General features: G+C 37.9%; 2 protein-coding genes and 1 long non-coding RNA gene across 3 annotated transcripts in view; 2 read left to right on the forward strand and 1 right to left on the reverse strand.

Annotated features, from left to right (window-relative positions):
• Positions 1-5,648, forward strand: part of LOC119474775 (nucleolar and coiled-body phosphoprotein 1-like) — a 111,290-nt gene extending 105,642 nt beyond the window's left edge. Inside the window, exons 12-16 of the mRNA XM_037747056.1 lie at positions 3,114-3,179; positions 4,021-4,107; positions 4,347-4,436; positions 4,844-4,960; positions 5,369-5,648. Of these exons, the coding sequence (XP_037602984.1) occupies positions 3,114-3,179; positions 4,021-4,107; positions 4,347-4,436; positions 4,844-4,960; positions 5,369-5,450 (442 nt within the window). The 3' untranslated portion in view covers positions 5,451-5,648. The remainder of the gene's footprint in view (positions 1-3,113; positions 3,180-4,020; positions 4,108-4,346; positions 4,437-4,843; positions 4,961-5,368) is intronic.
• The window catches only part of LOC119474792, a 29,305-nt gene extending 20,974 nt beyond the window's left edge, over positions 1-8,331 (reverse strand). The window contains exon 1 of the long non-coding RNA XR_005203652.1: positions 8,190-8,331. This is a non-coding gene — a long non-coding RNA (uncharacterized LOC119474792). The remainder of the gene's footprint in view (positions 1-8,189) is intronic.
• A 968-nt stretch (positions 8,332-9,299) lies between these two features.
• LOC119474766 (transcription factor IIIB 90 kDa subunit-like) overlaps positions 9,300-22,861 on the forward strand; it is a 123,488-nt gene continuing 109,926 nt past the window's right edge. The window contains exons 1-3 of the mRNA XM_037747029.1: positions 9,300-9,600; positions 11,195-11,403; positions 13,959-14,039. Coding sequence (XP_037602957.1) covers positions 11,220-11,403; positions 13,959-14,039 — 265 coding nt within the window. The 5' untranslated portion in view covers positions 9,300-9,600; positions 11,195-11,219. The remainder of the gene's footprint in view (positions 9,601-11,194; positions 11,404-13,958; positions 14,040-22,861) is intronic.

Here is a 22,861-nt window from a genome sequence, read left to right on the forward strand (position 1 = left end):
TCATGTTAAATATACACTTAATAAAGGCTAGATAAGGTGAAAAAATGCCCCCCCTGTCAAAGCTGATTGCCCATCCGTCCCTGATAAGGTTCAGTTGTTTTATTTCTGTGTGGCATGGCGTCCTACAGAGTTTAGATTATGATGTTTGCTTATCACAATAATCATTACATAACCTCTTTTGCTTTATTCCACACTGAAATCCTGCTGCTTTTGCTTTGAATGTTTATTCTCTGATGCCTACTTGGTAGTTTCTGTGTATCCAGCAGTGGATGATGGATCATCTAATCTCCCACCCTGGTGGTCTTTCTCTCTTGTCCAGACAAAGGAGTACAGAAAGCTTCACGATGATGCCCTGGCAGTGGTCAAAAAGGTCCATTCCTGATTTCAAAGAAGGATCCTCTGGCATGTAAGTTTTTATTAACATTAAAATGTAACAGCATTCATGAACATTTTGCACACACAGTTGGGTTAGGTAAATAATAATAGGTTAGGTAAATAAGGTTATTATATATTATAACTATTTATTAACTGATTAAATACTTGAGTTGAGGACACACCTGTTCTAAGTCTTATCTGGGTTGTGAAAGGTGAAATATCAGTGTTCAGATGCAGCCACCAGGTTTGTTACTAAAACACTAAGGGGTGAATTCACAACAGGATTGTGCAGCTTTTGTAGCCGCTAAACCTGCACAAATAAGACAAAAAGAAAAAACAGAATAAATGAAATCTAGTGTTATAAGATTATATTACATAGCTGCAGATCTGTACAACTAGTTTCATCCAAGAGGCTACCAATACTAATTTTAGCCATGTAGGGATTTGGCAGTAACAGGTTTGGTTATTAGCAAATTAATTAATAAATAATAATATAATTATTATTATTAATAAAGATTATCAATAAACATTAATAATAAACGGGGCACCACCCTGGAATCAGGGACTAATAACCAAAACGTTAATATAGTCTCATTAAATATACTAAACTATCAATTTGGAACGTTGATTAATAATTAAATTAATAACTATAACCAAAATAGATAGTAAAGGTTGAAGGATATCGGAGTTCTTGACATAGCAGAGGTTGGCATTATTCACTCTTGTGCAACATTAAAGAGACCAGCGTGTATATTCCACAAACATTTATTTACAAGATAATAAAGGTTTAAAACACAATATTAATCTAACTAAATAACTAAACTAAACAAACCAAACACAGTGTGTGAGCATGTGAGAGAGAGAGAGAGAGAGAGAGAGAGAGAGAGAGGGAGAGAGACAAGATGGCTTCTTGTCTCAAGATGTCTGCCTACAGACAAAAGGGGCGAGCACTGTAAAACTACAAAGATGGTGGAATCAAAGATGGCCGCCAACATGTTACCACATGGCCTCTTTGTTCTTTGGAACACATGTGCTCAGGAAGGACAGAGAGAGGGTGTGATGTGGGGTTTAAGATTATCTGAAGCTGTATGTTTATGTTTAACTAGTTCACAGTTTCTGTATGTGATCTTAATGTGTGTTAGATAATGCAGTGGGTTAGAAAAGATGGTTAGTTTGCATGCAAGACCTTGTCTATGTGAAGCATAAACTAAACACATCAGATGTGGCGAAGCCAGCTACCCGAATATCATAACTACAAATAATATCACAACCGTCAAACTCAATGAATAACATTAATCATATCAATACAGGTACATTCTAGAAATCAAAGTTGAACAGTCTTGCTCAGACATGTGTAATTGCTACAGCTAAGGTAAGCCCAGTACGTTACCGATACATGGAAGAAAAGGGTTTGTAATTCCATGTGTTGAAGTTGTGGTTCCAATTGTGGTGGCAGTTTCTGTTAAAACAAGACACAAACCAACGTAACAACTTGTCTTTCAGTGAATTTAATAAAAAGGCATACATTAATAACTAAAGCATCTGCAGATGGACTGCAGATGGACTCACGAGCACAGCCACCTGTTGTGGACTGTGGCAAGTGAGCCCCGAATACAAAGAGTAGTCAGTATTTATACATTTAAAGCATAACATGAAGATAAGTGCAAAGAAGAAAAGAAGAGAAGGATAGAAAGTGTATCAATGCGTCAGCACACAGCAGACAACAGAGCATCACAAGACATAACAAGTATTTCAGCAATCTGTTGTTTGCAGTTACAGAGATCTAAAATGTCAGGTCACTGTCCTATGGTGACGAAGTTGAACATGTGAGGCCCTGAGATTGTCTAAAGGTACAGTGTTAAACTGCAGATATGAAAATTGCCATTACACAAGTCAAAGATGTTGTCTTTGCTGTGCTCAAATCCGGTTGTGCAGATTTGAGGAAGCTGATCGCTCCAATACTTCTTCCCAGCAGCTTGATAGCTTGGTGTTAACTTCCTTGCGGTTGTTGCTTGAAGTTAGTTGGTAAAAAGGCAGGCTCTCGCGTCTTGTGCCTCAGAAGTTCCTTGTGTTGCTATGTCTGTTTCCTAACAGGCCATAGATCAGAGAGCTTAGGTAGGGAGAGCAGCAGTTCACCTCCAGCAGGCCATCTGGGTGAGGAGAATGTGAAGAAAGAGCAGAAAGAGGGGGAACAAAGACATTCCTCTGGTTTTGTCCTGGGTGAATTTCACACCTATGTGTGAATGCTACAGTAGCCAATGGCTACTGAGCTGAGTCCACAGCCAATGGCTGCATGACTCAAGGATCCTGAGAAGCGTAGTGCATTGTCTTTGCCACCAGTAATGGTGGGTCCCTACAGCCATCTGCGGTGCAGACAGAAAGATCATTATTATCAATGTGTGACAAATGTCACATCATAGTTACTAAATATGTCTTTTTGCATGTTGTTGAACCCATTCATTCTTCATTCATTGGTCCCTTGGTAGGTTCTGTCGGTTCAGAAAACTTATTCATGTGGTCGCATTGTAAATTGTGAAGAAAGCCGCCCCTATATTAAAAAGAAGTAAACTTTTACTGACATTAAAATGTTGCCTCATTAAGAACATTTTGTACAGTCACACATCACATGTAGAACCTCTTCTGCTTTATTCCACACCCTGTTATCATGTTTGAAATCAAGTTGTATTTAATGTTTATTTTCATACTGATGAAGTAACAGTAACTATCACTTGCTGCAGGCCAGAAGATCCATACATGGACTCTGAGGCAGATGATGGTGGTTCGGTCCAGTCTGCGGACGATCCGTGAGTCTAATCTGTTAACCTCATAAACATTCTTTCACACTCTTTTTGAATATATCCTGATGAAGCTGTGAACATCATTAAAACCTTTCCAGCATGGTTACATTCATCTTTTCTGTCGCTGACAGACACTAAAGTCAGTAAAATCATCTTCCTTTTCTTGTAGACCAGAACAGCTGTGAATGTTTGGGCCTTTACATCCTTATAATACTCATATTGTCCTAGAATGATCCCACATGACGGAGTTAAAGTGGGAACTACTTTAAAAAGATTGTAAACTCAGAAAAAAAGTTGTTAAACTTGTGTTTGGTGGATTATTTCTCTGTTGCTAATTGGCATTGTATTTTACATCATTGAAAAACCGTCAGGAGCCTCAGTAGCGGTGGAAGATCCATACGCAGCCACAACAGCCTGGCACCTCCTCCTCATGCTGGTCACCAACCTGGTCACACGTTGCTGTGGGATGGCGTTCCATTCCTCAACCAGCATGCTGTTTAGCATCGGCAGAGAATTTTGGCAAATTTTTCTTGGGCGCTACCCACATTATCAGCTGTGCTGCTCATCCCACAAATGCATGATCCTTACAAGTTGGACAACATTGTGAAGATAAATAAACAGGCTTTCCAACGATGTAAAATACAATGACCATTAGCATTGTAACAACAGAGAAATAATCCACCAAACACTAATTTCCAAACTTCTTTTTACGAGTTTAGAAATCATTGAGTGGGGAAAAAAACCCAACTTTTATTTAAATTTTCTGATGCCTACTTGGTAGTTTCTGTGTCTGGATGTCTAATAATCTAATCTCCCACCCTGGTGGTCTTTCTCTCTTGTCTACTAGATCCTCTACCAGCGGAACGTCCCCTGACTCCGGTGTGTCCATCAAGAGTGATATGTCAAGTGGTCGACTCATTAATTTCCCTGTCGAGTAAGCTTTAATTAACATTAAAATGTAACTGCATTGATTGACACGGTTAAGGTTAAATAACATACTTGGTTAAAACTACAGTTGGCAACTTTAATAAAAAATAACTTTTTGTCATGATTGCCCAAACTGTCACTATATCCTGTAATATAATCTGTAAAAAAATCATGTTCCTCTGCAAGACTGTTAGAGACAAAAATGACATGAATACAGGGTCGTGTGTTTGATTATCTTTCTTCAAGAGACTCATGTGAAAGTCAGCGTCCTTTCTCGACCAACTCACAAGGTCGGCGTATAAACTGTGAAGAAAGCCGCCCCTCTCCTAACCAGAAGTAAGTTTTTACTGACATTAAAATGTTCATAATGCCTCATTATGAACATTTTGTACAGTCACACATCACATGTAGAACCTCTTCTGCTTTATTCCACACCCTGTTATCATGTTTGAAATCAAGTTGGTTTTAATGTTTATTTTCATACTGATGAAGTAACAGTAACTATCACTTGCTGCAGGCCGGACTTTGATTCTTCCTCAGAGGAGAAGGAGTTTCAAGTTTACTTGTCTTATGCATTTAAAAGTACAGTGTACATTGAAATGCAATGAAATGCATTTTACCCTGGCTCTCTCTCAGCCCTTAAAATCTATAAATAGTACAGTTGATAAATACTACAATAAATAAGACAATACCTGAGAATAAAATTATAAAACAACCTAAAACATCCATAAAACAATCCACAGCTCTGCATTACCTGAGGATGAGGAGAAGGAGGAGGAGGAGGAGGAGGAGGAGGAGGAGGAGGAGGAGGAGGACGTTGTGACAACTGATGGTGGTTCGGTCCAGTCTGCAGACGATGGGTGAGTTTAATCTCTTAACCTCATAAACATTCTTTCACACTCTTTTTGAATATATCCTGATGAAGCTGTGAACATCATTAAAACCTTTCCAGCATGGTTACATTCATCTTTTCTGTCGCTGACAGACACTAAAGTCAGTAAAATCATCTTCCTTTTCTTGTAGACCAGAACAGCTGTGAATGTTTGGGCCTTTACATCCTTATAATACTCATATTGTCCTAGAATGATCCCACATGATGGAGTTAAAGTGGGAACTACTTTAAAAAGATTGTAGAAATCATTGAGTGGGAACAGAATCTACTTTGACTGAAATTTTCTGATTCCTACTTGGTAGTTTCTGTGTTTCCAGCAGTGGATGTTTGATAATCTAATCTCCCACCCTGGTGGTCTTTCTCTCTTGTCTACTAGACTGAGTTCGGACAGCTTCATGAGGCGCCGTGTAAGGTCAACCAGTCCAATTGATTTCACAGAAGGATCCTCTCACATGTAAGTTTTTATTAACATTAAAATGTAACTGCATTCATGAACATTTTGCACACACACAGTTGGGTTAGGTAAATAATAATAGGTTAGGTAAATAAGGTTATTATATATTATAACTATTATTTAACTGATTAAATACTTGAGTTGAGGACACACCTGTTCTGAGTCTGCTAAACCTGCACAAATAAGAAATACACCCGGAACTGTTCTGCTTAGCCAACAGCGTCTCGGTGCTCCTGTGATAATTACACATATTTGCATAGAAATGGGCGCAAAATTGGTCCCTTTAGAAAAAGTCTAGGTTCTGTGTTTGTTCAGAAAACTTAATCATGTGGTCTCATTGTAAATTTCAAAGAAAGCCCCCCTCTCCTAACCAGAAGTAAGTTTTTACTGATATTAAAATGTTTCCTCATTATGAACATTTTGTACAGTCACACATCACATGTAGAACCTCTTCTGCTTTATTCCACACCCTGTTATCATGTTGGAAATCAAGTTGTTTTTAATGTTTATTTTCATACTGATGAAGTAACAGTAACTATCACTTGCTGCAGGCCGTCCATGGATCCAGAGGCAGATGATGGTGGTTCGGTCCAGTCTCCAGACCCTCCGTGAGTCTAATCTGTTAACCTCATAAACATTCTTTCACACACCTTTTGAATATACACTGATGAAGCTGTGAACATAACAGCATAGTTACATTCATTAAAGGACCAGTATGTAACATTTCAGTGGATATATTTGCAGAAATGGAATTTAATATTCATAACTATGTTTTCTTTAGTTTATAATCGCCTGAAACTAAGAATCGTTGTGTTTTCGTTAGCTTAGAATGAACCCTTCATATCTACATAGAGAGCGGGTCCTCTTTACGGAGTCCTCCATGTTTCTACAGTAGCCCCGAACGGACAAACCAAACTCTGGCTCTAGAGAGAGACTTTCAAGTTTTTATGTTACCTGAAGGCCAACGTAGTTCTCCGACACACTTGTGAGTACAAAACTGTGGTACCGCCAGCCGCCGTCTGACTTTCGTTGCTCCTGCAACATATTCTCACTCCCAACAAATACCACCGCTTGATCAGTGCCCCTCGGCATCGGAAACTGACGCATGAGGTACCTCTCTTTCGTTACTTTTGGGATGGCGTGTCATACACGCCATCTGTCTCTGCCAATATATCTCTGATATATTGGCAGAGACAGATGAATGAAGTAGGATGTGTAGCCTTATATGGTATCATTGGTGCGAGTTATTTCATAATTCCCATGAACAAACGTTCATTTATGCACAGGTGGCATTCATCATGTTTACGCGGGTCATTTATATGGTTATCTGAAGTTAGGAGCGTTTGCTGAATCTGATGTGGCACAGTCGTAGAAGCCCACAGTACAAAAAGAAGTATGAGAAAGTTAAGATAAGAATATGAAGATGTTCTTGCATGAGGCCAGTTGTGTGTTGTAGCTATTATGGGACTCAGGACTATTTATTTATAGGAAATTGTGACATTAGTACATTGTCCCTACTTGTTATTTTATTTATAAAGTATTTCTCAAATTAGTTTACATAAAACTGACAAATTCACAACATATATTACTGTGATTTAAATTTACATACACAATGATAGACATGTTTATCCATATTGCCCACCCACATTTGCAGCTTAGATCTTTGTACCCACTGTCTGCATTTTAAATAATGTGCTGTGTTTGTAACAGGACAAGAGACATGGTGATCCAGGAGACGCATGTCGGAAGTGGGACGGAAACTTTTTTGAACCACCTTTCATCAGCGACTTCTGCTGGCCTGTTTGCCGCATCGTGCCTGCTGCTGCTTCCACTCATCATCCTACGTCGCTATTCTTAAGAAAAGTTCTCTTTAAATAAGGGCTGTCAAAGTGAACGCAAATTTGTTTTAACGCTGCTAATTTCTTTAACGTACTAAAGCAACTTGCAATTTTTAGGTTGCTGAAACTAGAAAACCGAAAGAATCCATCAGTAGCAACCACGTAATGCCAGCTCATCGTGAAGAAGGTTAAATAACACTTTAATGCCACTAATTTCTTTAACGCATTAACGCAACCGATCTCTCTGAGATTGTGGCGTGCTCAGTTTTAAAGCTAGAATGAAGACTGGCATCATATGAAACTAGAAAACCTAATGAGTCCATTGGTACCAGCCATGTCACACTAGCTTGTAGTGAAGGAGGATAAATAATGCTCCAAACTTGACCTCTGACCTCCAGATATGTGAATGAAATGGGTTCTATGGGTAAACAAAAAAAAAAACTATTTAAACACTAATAATTCTATTGTTATGCTGAGATATAAACGGCTTAGATATTCATTAATTCATAAAACAATGTTTTAATCCCTCAGCTACAGAAGTTCAGTGTTTTCAATGGTATCATTATTCATTACATCCACGTACTGGAGAGCTGAACATGACTCTGTTATTGTTTCTGTTTTGTTTTGTTTTTGTATAGCCTAAACTAAGTAGTAAATGAGGTGCATATTAGAATATGCTAAGTAAAAACGGTAGGTATAATAAGCTTCAGCCTACACCTTTTCGGTCAAAACTTTTTTTACGTTACTTATACTAAACTTTAAGCTGCTGTGGTTCCAGATTTGAACTTGTTGACCTTTGAACTTGTTGGCCTTTTACCTTTTAGAGTCACTGATACCCAATGAAAATTGCATTATTCACCTGTAACATTTATAACATTATATAATACATTTTATATGCTGCTCACCTAATAATTAAAATGCTGTTTGGTACGAGGCTTTTTTCAGAACAGAGAGGGAGGAAGGTTGTGTGTGGTTGCTCTGGATGTCGTCTCTAGACTCTCAGCACAGAGAGGACGGAGCAGACTGAGGGGTTCTTCTGATGAAGTCATTTTAAAATTAAACAACTGTAACACCGTGTCCTAACTGGATACGACGCGAGTGATTAGCAGCAACAAAATCAGCTTGAATACATTGTTTTCTATAAATAGCAGATAGATCCTATCCTGACATGAATATATATTTTCATACTGTTGGATCATCTGTGAAGATTTCAAGTCTTTTGTTGTATTATTATTATTCTGTTGAATAAATCAAGTATTCATGCATTTGTGGAGTCGGTTGTGTGTTTTTGAAAAGAGGATTCATCCATTAACAGATAAACAGAAGGGAAACATCGTCTGGTATAAAAATCTATGATTCAGAAGCTGCAGCTTCCTGAGAAACTTGATTTGACTAACTCACACTGCTGAAGCCTCAAATTAACTTCAAATAAACCTTTGAATTTTGTCAGAAGTTTAAAGTAAGTAAACTAAGTACAAGTACCTCAACATTTATTTTATAAATACTTTACTTTTAAAATATTTTATTAATAAATATTTTTATTTTATTTAACAGGGAAACACCAAGAGGGAATTTCATACCAAAAACACCATAACTTTGGAACATACCAGCTTGATTTGATTAACTCACTTTGCTGAAGCCTCAAATTAACTTAAAATAAACCTTTGAATTTTTTTTAAATTTGAAGTTTAAAGTAGCCGAAAAGGGAAAAGGTAAAGTACAAAAAAATATTTTATAACTACTTTACTTTATACATTTTTTATTTATTTAATTTAATTTATTTATTTAATTTGTTTTATTTTATTCCCCACATCCATTAAACTTAACTGTCCATTTAAAAGCAGGGACATAAGAAGTGCCATTCCAGAAGTAGGGGTTTCTATTGCCGGTGTTAACTCTTTATATGTCAACATATTTGCTAATTTTATATTTTTATAACACCCAACCTAACACTAAAAAATACTTGTACCTCACATTTCTAGAAACTGACCCACGGTTAGTATTTCTATTTAAATTAAACAACGTCTTGCCACCTTGCCACCCCTCCGGTCCGAGTTGGTCTCGTCCGTGTGTCCAGCATCAAACGCACATGTTGGGTGTGTTGTGTTGAGGATTGCAGCGATATTACAGCATTTAGTGAACCTCTGCGCTGTTACGTTGCTGTCTGCTCTCTAATGATCACCGTTACAATGCGTTAAGTGTTACAGGCATTGAGAAACACTGAAAACAATCAGCTTTATAGTAGGAAACACTTGTTGTGAGGAGGTTGACACGCGTCCCAGCGTGTCTGCAGACGGTTCCTGTTCACCTGTGAAGGTATGTACACCGACACTCTCATGATGTGTTTAATGACCTGAGAGGCTGCTCGTTCATTCCATCATTCCATCATGTTCATGTGAGTTAAAGTGTGAACTGAATGAGTCGTTGAGCTGCTAGCTGGAGAGAAACCTCTGAGCTAGCCGGCCGGCTGCAGTGCCACGTAGCTAGCCGGCTAATGGAGCAGAGCAGCTGGGCAAGTTCTGCAGAATCACTGCATGTGATTCACACTGTGCTGGAAGAACTACTCTCATATGGAGGACACAACATGACAAAATAACTAATTAATATGTAGCAAAAATAATATTAAAAATAAATGTAGCCATTAATCAATTGATAAAATGTGACATAAATAGATACATCTTCATAAATCTTTATTTATTTAACCTTGTATTAATTCCCATATTTATTTACTCTTCTGTTTAATTTTCAACTTTATTTATTTATGTATTATATTTAAATTTTATAAAATGTATTTATTTATTTTTTAGCATTAATTTTTTTATTCATCTATTTTTGCATTGATGTTTTATTTATTTGTAAATGTGTGTTTATTTATTAAAGCACGACCCCCCCCCCCCTTTATTTCTTTATTTATTTCTTTTTATAGTTTTTAAAAGTTATTTATTTTTGTATTTATTTTAAATATGTGTATTTAATTATGTATTTATTTTTATAAATGTTTTTTATTTTATTTATTTATATTTGCATTTATTGTTTGCTTATCTATTTTTGCATTTATTTGTTATTTATTTATGCATGTTTTTCCTTGCATTTATTTTTTTTATTTGTTCATGTATTTTTGCATTTATTTATTTATTTAATATTTATTTTTAAATATTTGTATTTATTTTGATAATTCTTTTAATGTATTTATTTATTTTTGCATTTATTTTTTATTTAGCTATTTTTGCATTTATTTGTTATTTACTTGTTTATTTTCGCATTTATGTTAAACATCTTTTTAAATGTGTGTTTGTTTATTTATTTATTCATTCATGCACAATTTTTCTTTTGCCTTGCACCACCATTCATTTCCCCCTTTATTTATTTATGTATGTATGTATGTATGTATGTATACATTTGTATAACTTATTTAAATTAATTTTTGCATTTATTTATTTAACTTTCTTTTATATTTATTTTTAAATGTATTTATTTATTTATTTATATAAATTTCTGTATGATTTTTCAGTGAAAATAAGAATACTGATGTAAAAGTGATCACCGCTTATATCGCAAATTATATTGCAAATCTCAATATCAGTAAAAATAATCGCAATTAGATATTTTTTTCTAAATCGTGCAGCCCTAGTTCATCTTGTTTCTTTATGTTAAATTTTCATTTATAAAATAACTAAAGTCATCAGATAAATATAATGCAGGAAAAAGTACCATATTCCCTCTGAAGTGTTATGAAATAGAAATACTAAAGTAAAGTACCTCACATTAAGTACAGTACTTGAGTAAATGTACTTAATTACATTCCACCACTGGAACTGATAAAAATCCATTAAACACTAAAAGAACATATGACATCTAACTTTTGTCATTTAAATCCAAGGTTTTAATTTCTCTCTTCTTTTCCCATCAGGCTTTGAGGCTCGCCGTGTGACGCCATGAGTTCCAAGGTGTGTAAGAACTGCGGCAGCTCGGACATCGACGTGGACCACGCCCGCGGCGATGCCGTCTGCATGACCTGCGGCTCCGTGCTGGAGGACAACATCATCGTGTCCGAGGTGGAGTTCGTGGAGACGGGAGGCGGAGGCTCGTCGGCTGTGGGACAGTTCGTCTCCTCTGAAGGTGAGAGAGATGAAATAACTCACCTGTACAGAACTGATTTTTTTGCTTTCTTCTGTAGTATCTGTACTTTACTTTCTATTTCATGGTACTTTATACTTCTATAGTTATACTCCACTTCATCTCAGAGGGAAATATTGTACTTTTTACTCCACTACATTTATCTGACAGCTTTAGTTACTACTCAAATGAAAATTTAGCATAAAAAAAACATATGAAAAACTTTAAAATATGATGTACTATTTTGTAAAATATTAAAGTACCCAACAGTATATCAAATTTGAGCTTAAACAATTAGTCAGTTGTTATTTTCATGCAAAAATGCATGAAACATTTCATAGTTTCAGCTTCTCAAATGAGAAGATTTGCTGCTTTTTCTCGTCTTAATTGACCGTAAACTGAATAATGTTGAGGTTCAGACTGTTGTGGATATTTTCAGAATATTTACAAACCAAACACACAATCAATTAATGGAGAAAATAATCAGCAGATTAATCCATAATGAAAATAATCATTAGATGCAGTAAAATCCTGCTTTTATATTAATGCATGAGTAATAATAATCTAATGATAGAATATGTAATATCATAACAGTCACAGGGGACATTTTTCTACTTTTAATTCTTAAAGTACATTTTCCTGATCATACTTACACACTTTTACTTATAACAGAGTATTTCTACGGTGTGATATTAGTACTTTTACTACTTAAAGGATCTGAATACTTCCTCCACCACTGATCAGTTCTAATTTAACCAGCAGTGACAACATTTAAGAACAGGCTAGAGAAATTCAGATACTGTCTACTCAGTCTGTTACCTGCCAACTTGTGACCTTTTTATTGATTTATTGATTTTATTTATATTTTACTGGAATTTGTTTCTTTGGATGGGATTTCTTTTTAAAGTCGCTGCTGTTCTGATTGTTTTCCTGGGTTGTTTTTTAAATTCAAAATAATATAAATATTTATCTAGATGGCCACAGAGAATGCTTCAAACATTTTATCCCTCTTTAAAACCCTGAATTTTCTTTTTTGTGTCGGTTTAATTTAACGCGATATGCGCTCAAACAAGTCAGTAAAGAAGAGACACAAGTTTAAAAAAAGTAAAATAACTGATGTTGTGATTTTGAGACCTAAAAGCGAGAACCATCAGAGGGCAAGAGGTCAGATGTGTGTGTTTGGTGTTTAGACTCTTTATGTAACGCTGCTCTGTGAGTTAATGTGTGTTGCTTCACAGCTGCTTATCAGTGTGTAACATTTACCTCCAGATTATCTTTGACCTTCAGCCTGCAGGACGTCTCAGTCCTGCTGAGTGTGCTGCTCAACAACACTCCTGTTAGACGTGTTGTAGTTCCTCCGGATGTCCACTAGAGGGTGCTGTCGGATCACACCACAATACTTCATACTTTAGTTATGAGATAATAATAACAATCTTTATTACATTCTGACAAAAATAATATATCAATACTTCAATTCAGAGCTGAAACAATTAGTGGATCAATTGATTAGTTGATTGAATTGATAGTAAATAGAATATTTTGGGTTTTAAACAATACATTGTGGACTCAAACAAAAATAAAATACATTTTATTATTTGGTCTTTTTCACAGTTTTAATACATTTTATTATTTGGACTTTCTCACAGTTTTTATACATTTTATTTGGACCTTTTCACAGTTTTAATACATTTTATTATTTAGACTTTTTCACAGTTTAATACATTTTTTATTTGGACTTCTTCCACAGTTTTAATACATTTTATTATTTAGATTTTTTTCACAGTTTTAATAAAAAAATTTATTTGGACTTTTTCACAGTTTTAATATATTTTATTATTTGGACTTTTTCACAGTTTTAATGCATTTAATTATTTTGAGTTTTTCACTGTTTTAATAAATTTCTTTTGGACTTTTTCACTGTTTTAATACATTTTATTTGGACTTTTTCACAGTTTTAATACATTTTATTATTTGGACGTTCTCACAGTTTTAATAAAAAAAAGCAATTATTTTTTAATATAATTATATCAAGATTGAAAATTATCGTTGGTTGCAGTTATATTGTAATACTAAGATTTATTTCTTAAACAGAAGAGTACATGAATAAGGGAATTAATACAAAGATATATAAATAACGAAGCAAATTAAAACTGAAATATTAATTTGTCACATTTTATCAATTAATTAATGGCTATATTTATTTCTAATATTATTTTTGCTCCATTTAATGACATATTTATTTATTTATTTATCCTGTCATTTATTTATTTATTCATTCATTTATTTTTATTTTTTGGCAGGTTCCGTCCTCCGTATGTGGGGTTTTAAAGGCCCATTAGGAAGAAAAATCTGAGAAATTAATGCACATTTTTATATTAAAGCCAGACATTTTTTTAAGGTCTTCTAACAAAACGGTAGATAAATGACTCTGCGTTTGTTTTGATTTGTTTTAATGTATTAAAATAAAGTTATTCTGATTTGATAGAAAAGTAAAAATAGAGTTTTTGTAGTTCCCGTCCTGATATGAGTCCGTCTGATTTTTTTTTTTTTGTCCTCAGCTGGAGGTGTCAACCCGACATTTGGAGACAACCACTTCACCGGTGTTGGGAGGGAGTCCAGAGCTCAGACGGTGCAGAGAGGTGAGTGACCAGCAGAGGGCGCCACACGTCTTCATTACAGCCTACATGAACCTCTGTTTGCTCCTCTTCACTCTGTCTGCACCCTCTTAGATGATCAGTCGACTAATCAGTTGTTTTTGTTCTTAGTTCATGTGCATTTATATATCTTTAATCATCACTTACTCTGTATTGCGTGCAAGTGTTCTCTTCAGAAAGCTGCTGTGTTGCAGCACGTTGGTGTTTTTAACCTCGTCTGCAGAGTAATTAAAGGCTTTTTTAGAGGCCTTTTACCTTTTTATCCTGTTTGTTCAAAGAGCTCCTCTCATGAATTAACCTTTTAAGTCTCAGCAGCAGCTTTTTATCTGTTCACTGCTGTGAGTAAACTGTAATATAATTCAAAGTGTTTCTGGGTTTAAATGTAAAATGTTCTCATGAGTCTGATCTGATGCAGGGTGATGGACCCAAACAGCATTATGCCTGTTATGTCCTAGAGGTGCTATTGATAACGTTCAGCCACTAGATGTCTCCTTCTCCTTCCACCGTTCCACTGCATTTACTTCACAACAAGTCGTTGCCAGACACTTAGCGTCCCAGAGATACCACGTGATACCAACGTCGTTTTACTATTGACTCCTAAACCTTGTTAGAAGTACGAACCAAAGGTCAGATATCTTCCACAGAGTTAAACTAAACATTGATTTTGGACACGCCAAACTTTTTTAAATGATTAATTCACAATCATAGGATTTTTTTCTTTCTTAGGAAAAGCTTTACTTTTATTCTGCAACTTTTAAAAAGCTCTGTGGACGTATTATTATTATTATTTTTGCATATTTTTCTACAAAAAATGTTTTCAATAAGATCTTTAATCTCCCTGGTGAAGAGGGATCTTTACATAAAAAAAACAAAAACAGTTTTATTTCTATTCTGTAGTGTTAGTTTGTTTGTTAGGGTAAGTGTCTGGCAGCGTGTAGGGAATGAGTCCTTACCCCAAGTGAAGGAGTTCAAGTACCTCGGGGTCTTGTTCACGAGTGAGGGGACTATGGAACGTGAGATTGGACGGAGAATCGGAGCAGCGGGGGGGGGGCGGTATTGCTTTCTCTTTACTGCACCATTGTGACGAAAAGAGAGCTGAGCCGGAAGGCAAAGCTCTCGATCTACCGGTCAATCTTCGTTCCTACTCTCACCTCTGGTCATGAGGGCTGGGTGGTTTCCTCAGGAGGGTGGCTGGCGTCTCCCTCAGAGATAGGGTGAGAAGCTCAGTCATCCGTGAGGGACTCGGAGTAGAGCCGCTGCTCCTTTGCATTGAAAGGAGCCAGCTGAGGTGGTTCGGGCATCTAGTAAGGATGCCCCCTGAGGTGTTCCAGGCACGCCCAGCTGGGAGGAGGCCACGGGGAAGACCCAGGACTAGGTGGAGAGATTATATCTCCACACTGGCCTGGGAACGCCTCGGGATCCCCCAGTCAGAGCTGGTTAATGTGGCCCGGGAAAGGGAAGTCTGGGGTCCTCTGCTGGAGCTTCTTTTACCCGAGACCCGACCCCGGATAAGCGGTTGAAGATGATTGATTGATTGATTGATGGTTTGTTTATTTGAGCAGGTGAGAAAGATGCAAGTTGACCTCAGGAGGCACAAGGGCGGAGTTTCAACCTAAAATCACATGTTGTTTTTGTTGATGGAGACATGGTCCCTAATGGGACCTTCTGCTGGTGGCAGCAGGTTTTTTTTTTCTGCCTTGACGACGGTCTGTAGATATTTTTTGTCTGCTTGGGGGCAGCACAAACAAGTTGTGAACACAACATTGACCTTGTTAGCAAACATTTCCACATCCAGCAGTTACAGAGCAACATGATCATTCATTTGGAGTCTTTGTGTTCTTCTTCTCTCGTTTAGATTTTGGCAGGTGGACAATAAGACAAACACGGTTAAGAGAGATTTCAGTGAACTGAAACTGTGGAAGTGGGACGAAAATAGTCTCTTTTCTGGGACCCCCGGAGGGCTTTGTGGGTGTCCCCGGACCCCACACTGACACAGGAGTTTTATCTCAACAGCTCTAGTATAGAAACACATCAACAACAACTTGTAGAAAGAGACAGAATAAAACCCCAGAATGCTCGGCTGCTGGCTGGCCGGCTGCCGACAGCAGAGAGTCGGAGCAGCTGGTTACCGCTGATGATGTTTCAGCGACGGAGCCGCGGAGTCACAGAGCTGTCAGACTGCAGCAGACGCTGAGTAATGTGAGAGTGTGTGTAGATACACGGGTCTGTGTGTGTTTGTGTGAGTATAGAGGATTAGTTGAGTCACAGTGTGTGTGTTTGTGTGTGAGAGAGAGAGCAGATAGGAGGATGAGGATTGGGGAATACTTTGAGTGTTTCTTTGACTGCGTGAGGAAAAAAGTTTTGTAAGTCTGTTGTAGTTGGAGGCTTTGTTTAGGACAGGTTTTCCATGCTGTTTGTTTGTTTATATATGTGTATATATATATGTGTATAAATCACTGACAATGTTTAAATGCACAATATTCTGTTTTTGCCCTTATTCCAAACAAGACAATAATCCTGTTTAGATGGCTAATGAAAATGAATATTCCACAAATATTCCTGTTTACATGCAGCCGATAAATGTAAAACGCCCCCATGACGTAGTTGTCCTGTTGATATCCAAGTCTTTCATCATGTTTCATCAAAAGTAGTGAGGCGACTCAAAGGTCGGCCTTCGTCACCGCTAGTTCTTTGATGGCGGTTTGGTGTGTCTGGGCGTGCATCTCTACAAACTGTCGGCTAGTTGGTTTGTGTCCAACGCACAGCTGGACGTAAACAGCCAAGAGGCAGTGTGTCGCAAACTGCCGTAAAACCCCCAATAGAGACGCATATTGTGAATGTGCCGTCTGCGTGTCCAAAGAATGCTCCTAAAACCTGAATAATATCAGCATATCACGTCTTAATCTGAAAATGCTCCATTCAGGATATCTAAACGGAATACGCTGTTTGCATGACCTGATCAAATTCACAATGTTGTCATAAGTGTACGAATTAAACAAACTTAAGCCAATTTGTGGAGCTTCTGAACTCCGGAAACGTCAATCAATTTTCGCAAAACTGCCAATATTCGAAATCTACACAGTGGATTTTTCTCGCTTCAAAAATTCTTTAAATTTAAAGGGACTATTTGTAACTTTCAGAAATGCTTGTTAACAGCGACACCTGTGGCTGTTAAATCAACGAAAGTCAGCGTCGGGCTCGCGCTTGTGCTCGCTCTACACAGACATGAAGGAGCATCGCTCAAAACAGTGAGGAGACACACGTCAGCTAAAAGCACAATATCACTCTATATTTCAGCTGCTTGGCAGTAATGTTAGCTGACCAGACGGAGGTCTCTCCATGAATCAATGCTGATCCTAGTGTTGGCTTTTCAAGCAGGACGAGAAACGTTATCGTCTCCCGACTGCGCCCGCAGGGAGACACCGGAGTTTTGGTGGGAGACGATAACGTGTCTCTCTGCAGAGCTCCGTCACTACACAAGACACGGGAAACCTCTGTTGGTCTGGAGGAGCTGCAGCAGTTATTTCTGCACAAACGTCCACTGTACATTCACTAGATATTCTCAGAGCTAAACTAACCCCTCTGCAGTGTTGAATGAGCGCGCATTCGCGTCTAGAGGTGGAGCGAGTACGCGAAAACGCGCGCGGTGTGTTAATGAAGGCGAGCGGGCAGAGGAGCAGTGACTTCAGCCACACGTGAGCGCGCATGTGTCCCGACCCGGTACATTTATACGCTTAAAAATTTACAAACCGTCCCTTTTAATGATGAAAAAACAAACTAGTGTTCGGACCGGCCAGCCTGCCCTTAGAGCTGCCGTTGTTGAGTCGCTCCGGTTAGCGTTTAGGTTTAGAAGCCAGGAGCCAATCAGAGGGAGAGTAGGGGCAAGTATTCCCGCAATGCATGCTGGGTAGGCGTGCCTGCACATGCACAGTACAGACCGAGCAGCCGGGTAGATCGGGTACAGACAGTGAGCTTTAGAGGTGCTGGTGGGAGTGTTTTGTTCCCTTTGGACAGAGCCAGGCTAACCGTTTCCACCTGTTTCCAGTCTTTATGCTAAGCTAAGCTAACTGGCTGCTGGCTATAACTTCATATTTATTGTACAGACATGAGAGTGATATCGATCGTCTCAAAGATTCCCCAAAGTGTATTCTTTTGTGTGTGTGTGAGAGAAAAGGATGTGTTAAACTGTGTGTTTGTGTGAAGCTCAGGTTTAGTTGTGTGTGTGTGTGTGTTAGCCGTGGTTGCAGAGGGAATAGCCTTGTCACGCTGTGTGTGTAGATTTATGACCGTCTGCAGGCGTCTCTAAGAGACGAACAGCTCTTCTTCTTTCTTTCTGTCCTCCACAAAGTTTCCCCAGCGGCCGTCTGCACCTCCTCCTCCTCTTCCTCCTCCTCCGTCTCTTCACCGCCGCCGACTGATTCATATCTGGGAGCACAAACCCACCTCTTCCTGTATTTGTGTTGGACTATAATGTATCACCGGTCCCTCATGAATCGCTGCACGGCGCGCTGCAGTGTGTGGACGCGATGACTGGAATTTAAATGTAGCTTTTAAAAAAAAAAAAAAGCGAGATTTATGTGCGAAAACACACTTTGGTCTGAATCACAAACTGGAGCTGCAGTAAAAACTGAGCGTCTGATTCCTCATGAATCTAGATGTAGAGCTGGAAGGTATGTGAATATGTTAATGTGAGGCCAGATATATATATGTGATTCTAGTTATTTTTAATATTAACAATGAATCAAATGACTGTAATGTGAAAAGAGTCGCTCGTAGTGAGAATTATCACAACTTTTAAAACCCACTTTTATAAAAAGGCTTTTCAATCAGATGAATTTGAGTCTTTTGTTTGCTTGTGTGCTGATGTGTATATATGTGCATATGTAACTGTATGAATATGTATATGCTTGTTCTATTGTTTTAATTTAATTATTTATGTTTCAGTGTATTCTGTTGTACATTATGTGGATTTCCTTGGAAAGCACTTTGTGCTCGAAAAGTGCTCTACAAATAAACGTATTATTATTATTATTATCACCGTCGCTGCGGCTCTGTTGAGCTTTTTGGCCTCTTTTAGCTCACAGTTTTGGTTAATTTTGGTTTAATTTACAATCAAACATGCTCTGATAAACCCGCTGCTCAGCTCTAAACAGCAGACGGACCCAGTTAGAGATTATCTGGTGAAGAAAGTGGAACATTTAGCAGCTAAAGAGGCAGATCTTTTACTCCTTGGACACTAAATAATGTTGCTTAGTTTCTACAAGATTTGTTATCAGGAAAGTGTTTTCTGAAAGCTGGACCCGCCGGCATGTCTGAAACTACTGCAGAGGTCATTATTCTTTAAAGGAATAGGTAAAGATTTTGGGAAATGTACTTGTTAATGTTGTTGTTGAGAGTTAGATAGAAAGATTGACCCCGCTCTCATGACGACACGGTAAATATGAAGCTCCAGCCAGCAGTTGGTTTAGCTTAGCTTAGCATAAAGACTGGAAACGGAGGGAACGGTTAGCCTGGCTCTGTCCACAGGGAACAGAATTATCCTGCAGCACCTACGATGCTCGCTGATTTGTCGATAGTCGATAGTTGTCTAAAGGCCCAGACACACCAAGCCGACATCGGAGAACTAGCGGCGTTGAAGGCCGACCGTCGACTCAAGTCGCCTTTGTGTTCGCCGACAAGTTGCATTTGAACACACCGCGAAGACTACAGCCGACGGCCGGTTAACACATACGTGTTCTGCTCGTCTGAAAGAGGAAGTAACTCTCCACACCAGCAGGCGGCGGTAGTCTGTATTCGTCATTCAAAAAGGGAAACAGGAAGGCCGAGGACGGGGGATATACAAGCCGTTGTTATGATGCGTTACAAGAAACAAAGCGCCGTTTGCCGACCATTTTCACACAACTCTCACTCACCACTCAGTGTTTTTCCTCTTTACTTTACTCGTTGGCTCGCTTTCCTCTCGTCCGTTTCTCTTCTCGTGCACTGATTTGTTTAAGTTGAACAGCCAATCAGAGTGATTTTCTCTCACCGATGAGCTCCACCGATGATTCAACATGCTGAATCGGCCCAAAAACCTCAGACAGGGGCCGACTAGAGCCGACGGTGCGGGACACACCGCAAAAACAAGGCTGACAGACGCTCAGCGACGGCCCCAAACTGCCCTTACTTGGTGTGTCAGGGCCTTGTGGTGGTTCTCACAAGTATAGGACAAAGTGTGTGTGTGTTTGTGGCAAAAGAGGGGCGGTGAAAGAATCTCAGCATCTGTCAGATAAATATTAATTTGCGATTACAGTACCAGGCCAAACTTAGCCGGCTGTTATCGACAGGTTCAGAGTTCTTCCTCGACCTTGAAATCAACGTCCATTTAGTAGGTGTTCTGGAACTTTTGACCAAATCATCATGATCTTCATCAACAGATGGCATACTATGCACTACCTACCCAACATGTGTTCAACATACTTTTGTGTGAATAAACACTAGTATGTGTCTTTTTTTCGGACGCACTAATTAATGCCGTCTCTTCCCGAGAGCCTCCTTTCCGGTTGGAGATGCGTAACCATGGTAACCTGTGCTAACCTCTTGCGACCAAAACAACTCGTTTAGAATAATGAAAGTCTGAACTAATTTAAAAACTACATTACGATTAGCAAAGTGAAATCTTATACTTGCAGTTAAGTTGAAGCGTTACTGACGTTACAGAGCTGTCCGTTATGAACGTTGGCGTCACTACCGCATTACTGTAATATTTCATTGGAAATAGTACGCAATCCGTGTACTATTGGTTTCATACTACGGTTTCGGTCGTACTAAAAAATGTCAGATCCTGTCTCAGCGTAATAAATGGTATGTTGGTGTGGAATTTCAGACGCAACCATGAAGTTGCCCTGTTTCCATGGAATAGTAGATTTGTAGTTTTTCTGAGCACTTTAAGCGACTTCTCCTCCACGTTGTCTTGAAAGTGTGAACTTCTACATTTCTGTGACAACTGGGGCAGTTTTCATCTGCTGAAGAAGATCCGTGAGATTTAATCCAAAGCTCCAGAGGCGCTACTAAATAGACGTTGTGGTGAGATTGTTTTCTTAAATGACGTTTTATCGTCTTTCACGTCTCAACTGGAATGATGAGAGATTTATTCAGAACAGAGAACGGCGATCCAGACGTGGTTAGGATGAGTGTGTATGAGTGTGTGTGTGTTATGCTGATGTTGAAAGCATGACGAGACGCGATGAGCTCAGAGACTGTCACAGCCGGCACGCACGCACACACACACGTCTGTGTATGACGATATTCAACATGTTGAGCTCATCTTAGGGCTGGTAATGGCCAAAATGATCATCACCATTATTTATTTATTTATTTTTTAACTTCTTTTTATTTCCTTTCAACAGGTACAGTCGAGCAGCACAATCACATGTTTTAAGACACAACAAGGTCATAAGTGTCGTTAGGAGGCAGTCCGTGAGCTTCGGCATCCCCTCAATGTCCATAAATAAATTAGAAATAACATGTTTATTTATACTTATATTAGGAGAGAAGATAAGTATAAATTAATTATATTATATAATAAATTATTTATAAATAAATAAAAAATTAAATAAAATTAGAGATAAAGTAAGAAAATAGAAAGAAAAGAATAAAAAAATAGAATATGAATAATAATAAAAAAATAATAGAAAATAATCTATAAAAATAATAATCTATGAAAAAAAGAAATAAATTAATAATAATAATAAATAAATAAATAAAAAAGAGAAACAAAGTAAATAGTGATAATAAATCACAACGAAAAAAATAAATAAAATAAATACCAACCAAAATGACATCATGATTATTTTGATCAATATTGGGATCAAGATTATTATATCCCCGCGACAACGTAGTCGGGGGTATATAGCGCTCCGCGTGTCCTTCCATCCTTCCGTCCTTCCGTCCTTCCGTCCTTCCGTCCGTTCGCGTGTCACACTTTTGTTTCCGGAGCAGAACTCGGAAACTATTTAACTTAGGAACTTCAGAGTTGGTCAGATGGTTGACAGTGTGGTGTAGTTGTGCCTTTTGAGGGTTTGAAGTCCAGGGTGCCCAACATTTAAAATTTTTTCCAAAAGGGCAAAACCTTTGGCCCTACTTTAGTAGGGGTCAAGCAGTGAGCGGTGGTATGTGAGTCATACTCACTTTTGCTTTGTTCATTGATTTTAGGGACAAAATACTTTTATTGCACTTTCACATTTAAATAAACCGAGCACTGCTTTCACTTCCATGTTGTGCTGCTACATTCCTGCTAATGTACAAAACTTTGCATCAAACTAAGACTTAAAATAAAGTTCTCCTTCACCTGAATACAGTGCTTTCTCGTTTTGCCTGTCTGATCTACAGTATATTACTCTTCTACTCTGGAATGCAGCTGTAGGGTGCGCGCTAGTATCGCAGTCGATCGATGATCATGACACCTTAACTTCTTGTTCTGTATGCAAGAAATGTAATTTTTTTAAATTTTATTTATTTATTTCTTTATTTATTTTTCACTATGTCAAATTAGATGATCATGACACCTTAACTTATTTTTCTGTGCGCAGTAAATGTTAATTCTTTTACATTTTAATTTAATTTATTAATTTTAATTTAATTTTTTTGTTACTATTTTTTCACTTTGTCAGATTAGATGATCATGACACCGTAATTTATTTTTCTGTGTGCAATAAATGTTAATTTTTTTACATTTTAATTTTATTTATTTATTTTATTTATTTTTTTACTGTCAAATTAGATGATCATGACACCTTAACTTCTCTTTTCTGTATGCAATAAATGTT

This window comes from Sebastes umbrosus, chromosome 16 (genome assembly GCF_015220745.1).
Source record: "Sebastes umbrosus isolate fSebUmb1 chromosome 16, fSebUmb1.pri, whole genome shotgun sequence".
Lineage (NCBI taxonomy): Eukaryota > Metazoa > Chordata > Actinopteri > Perciformes > Sebastidae > Sebastes > Sebastes umbrosus.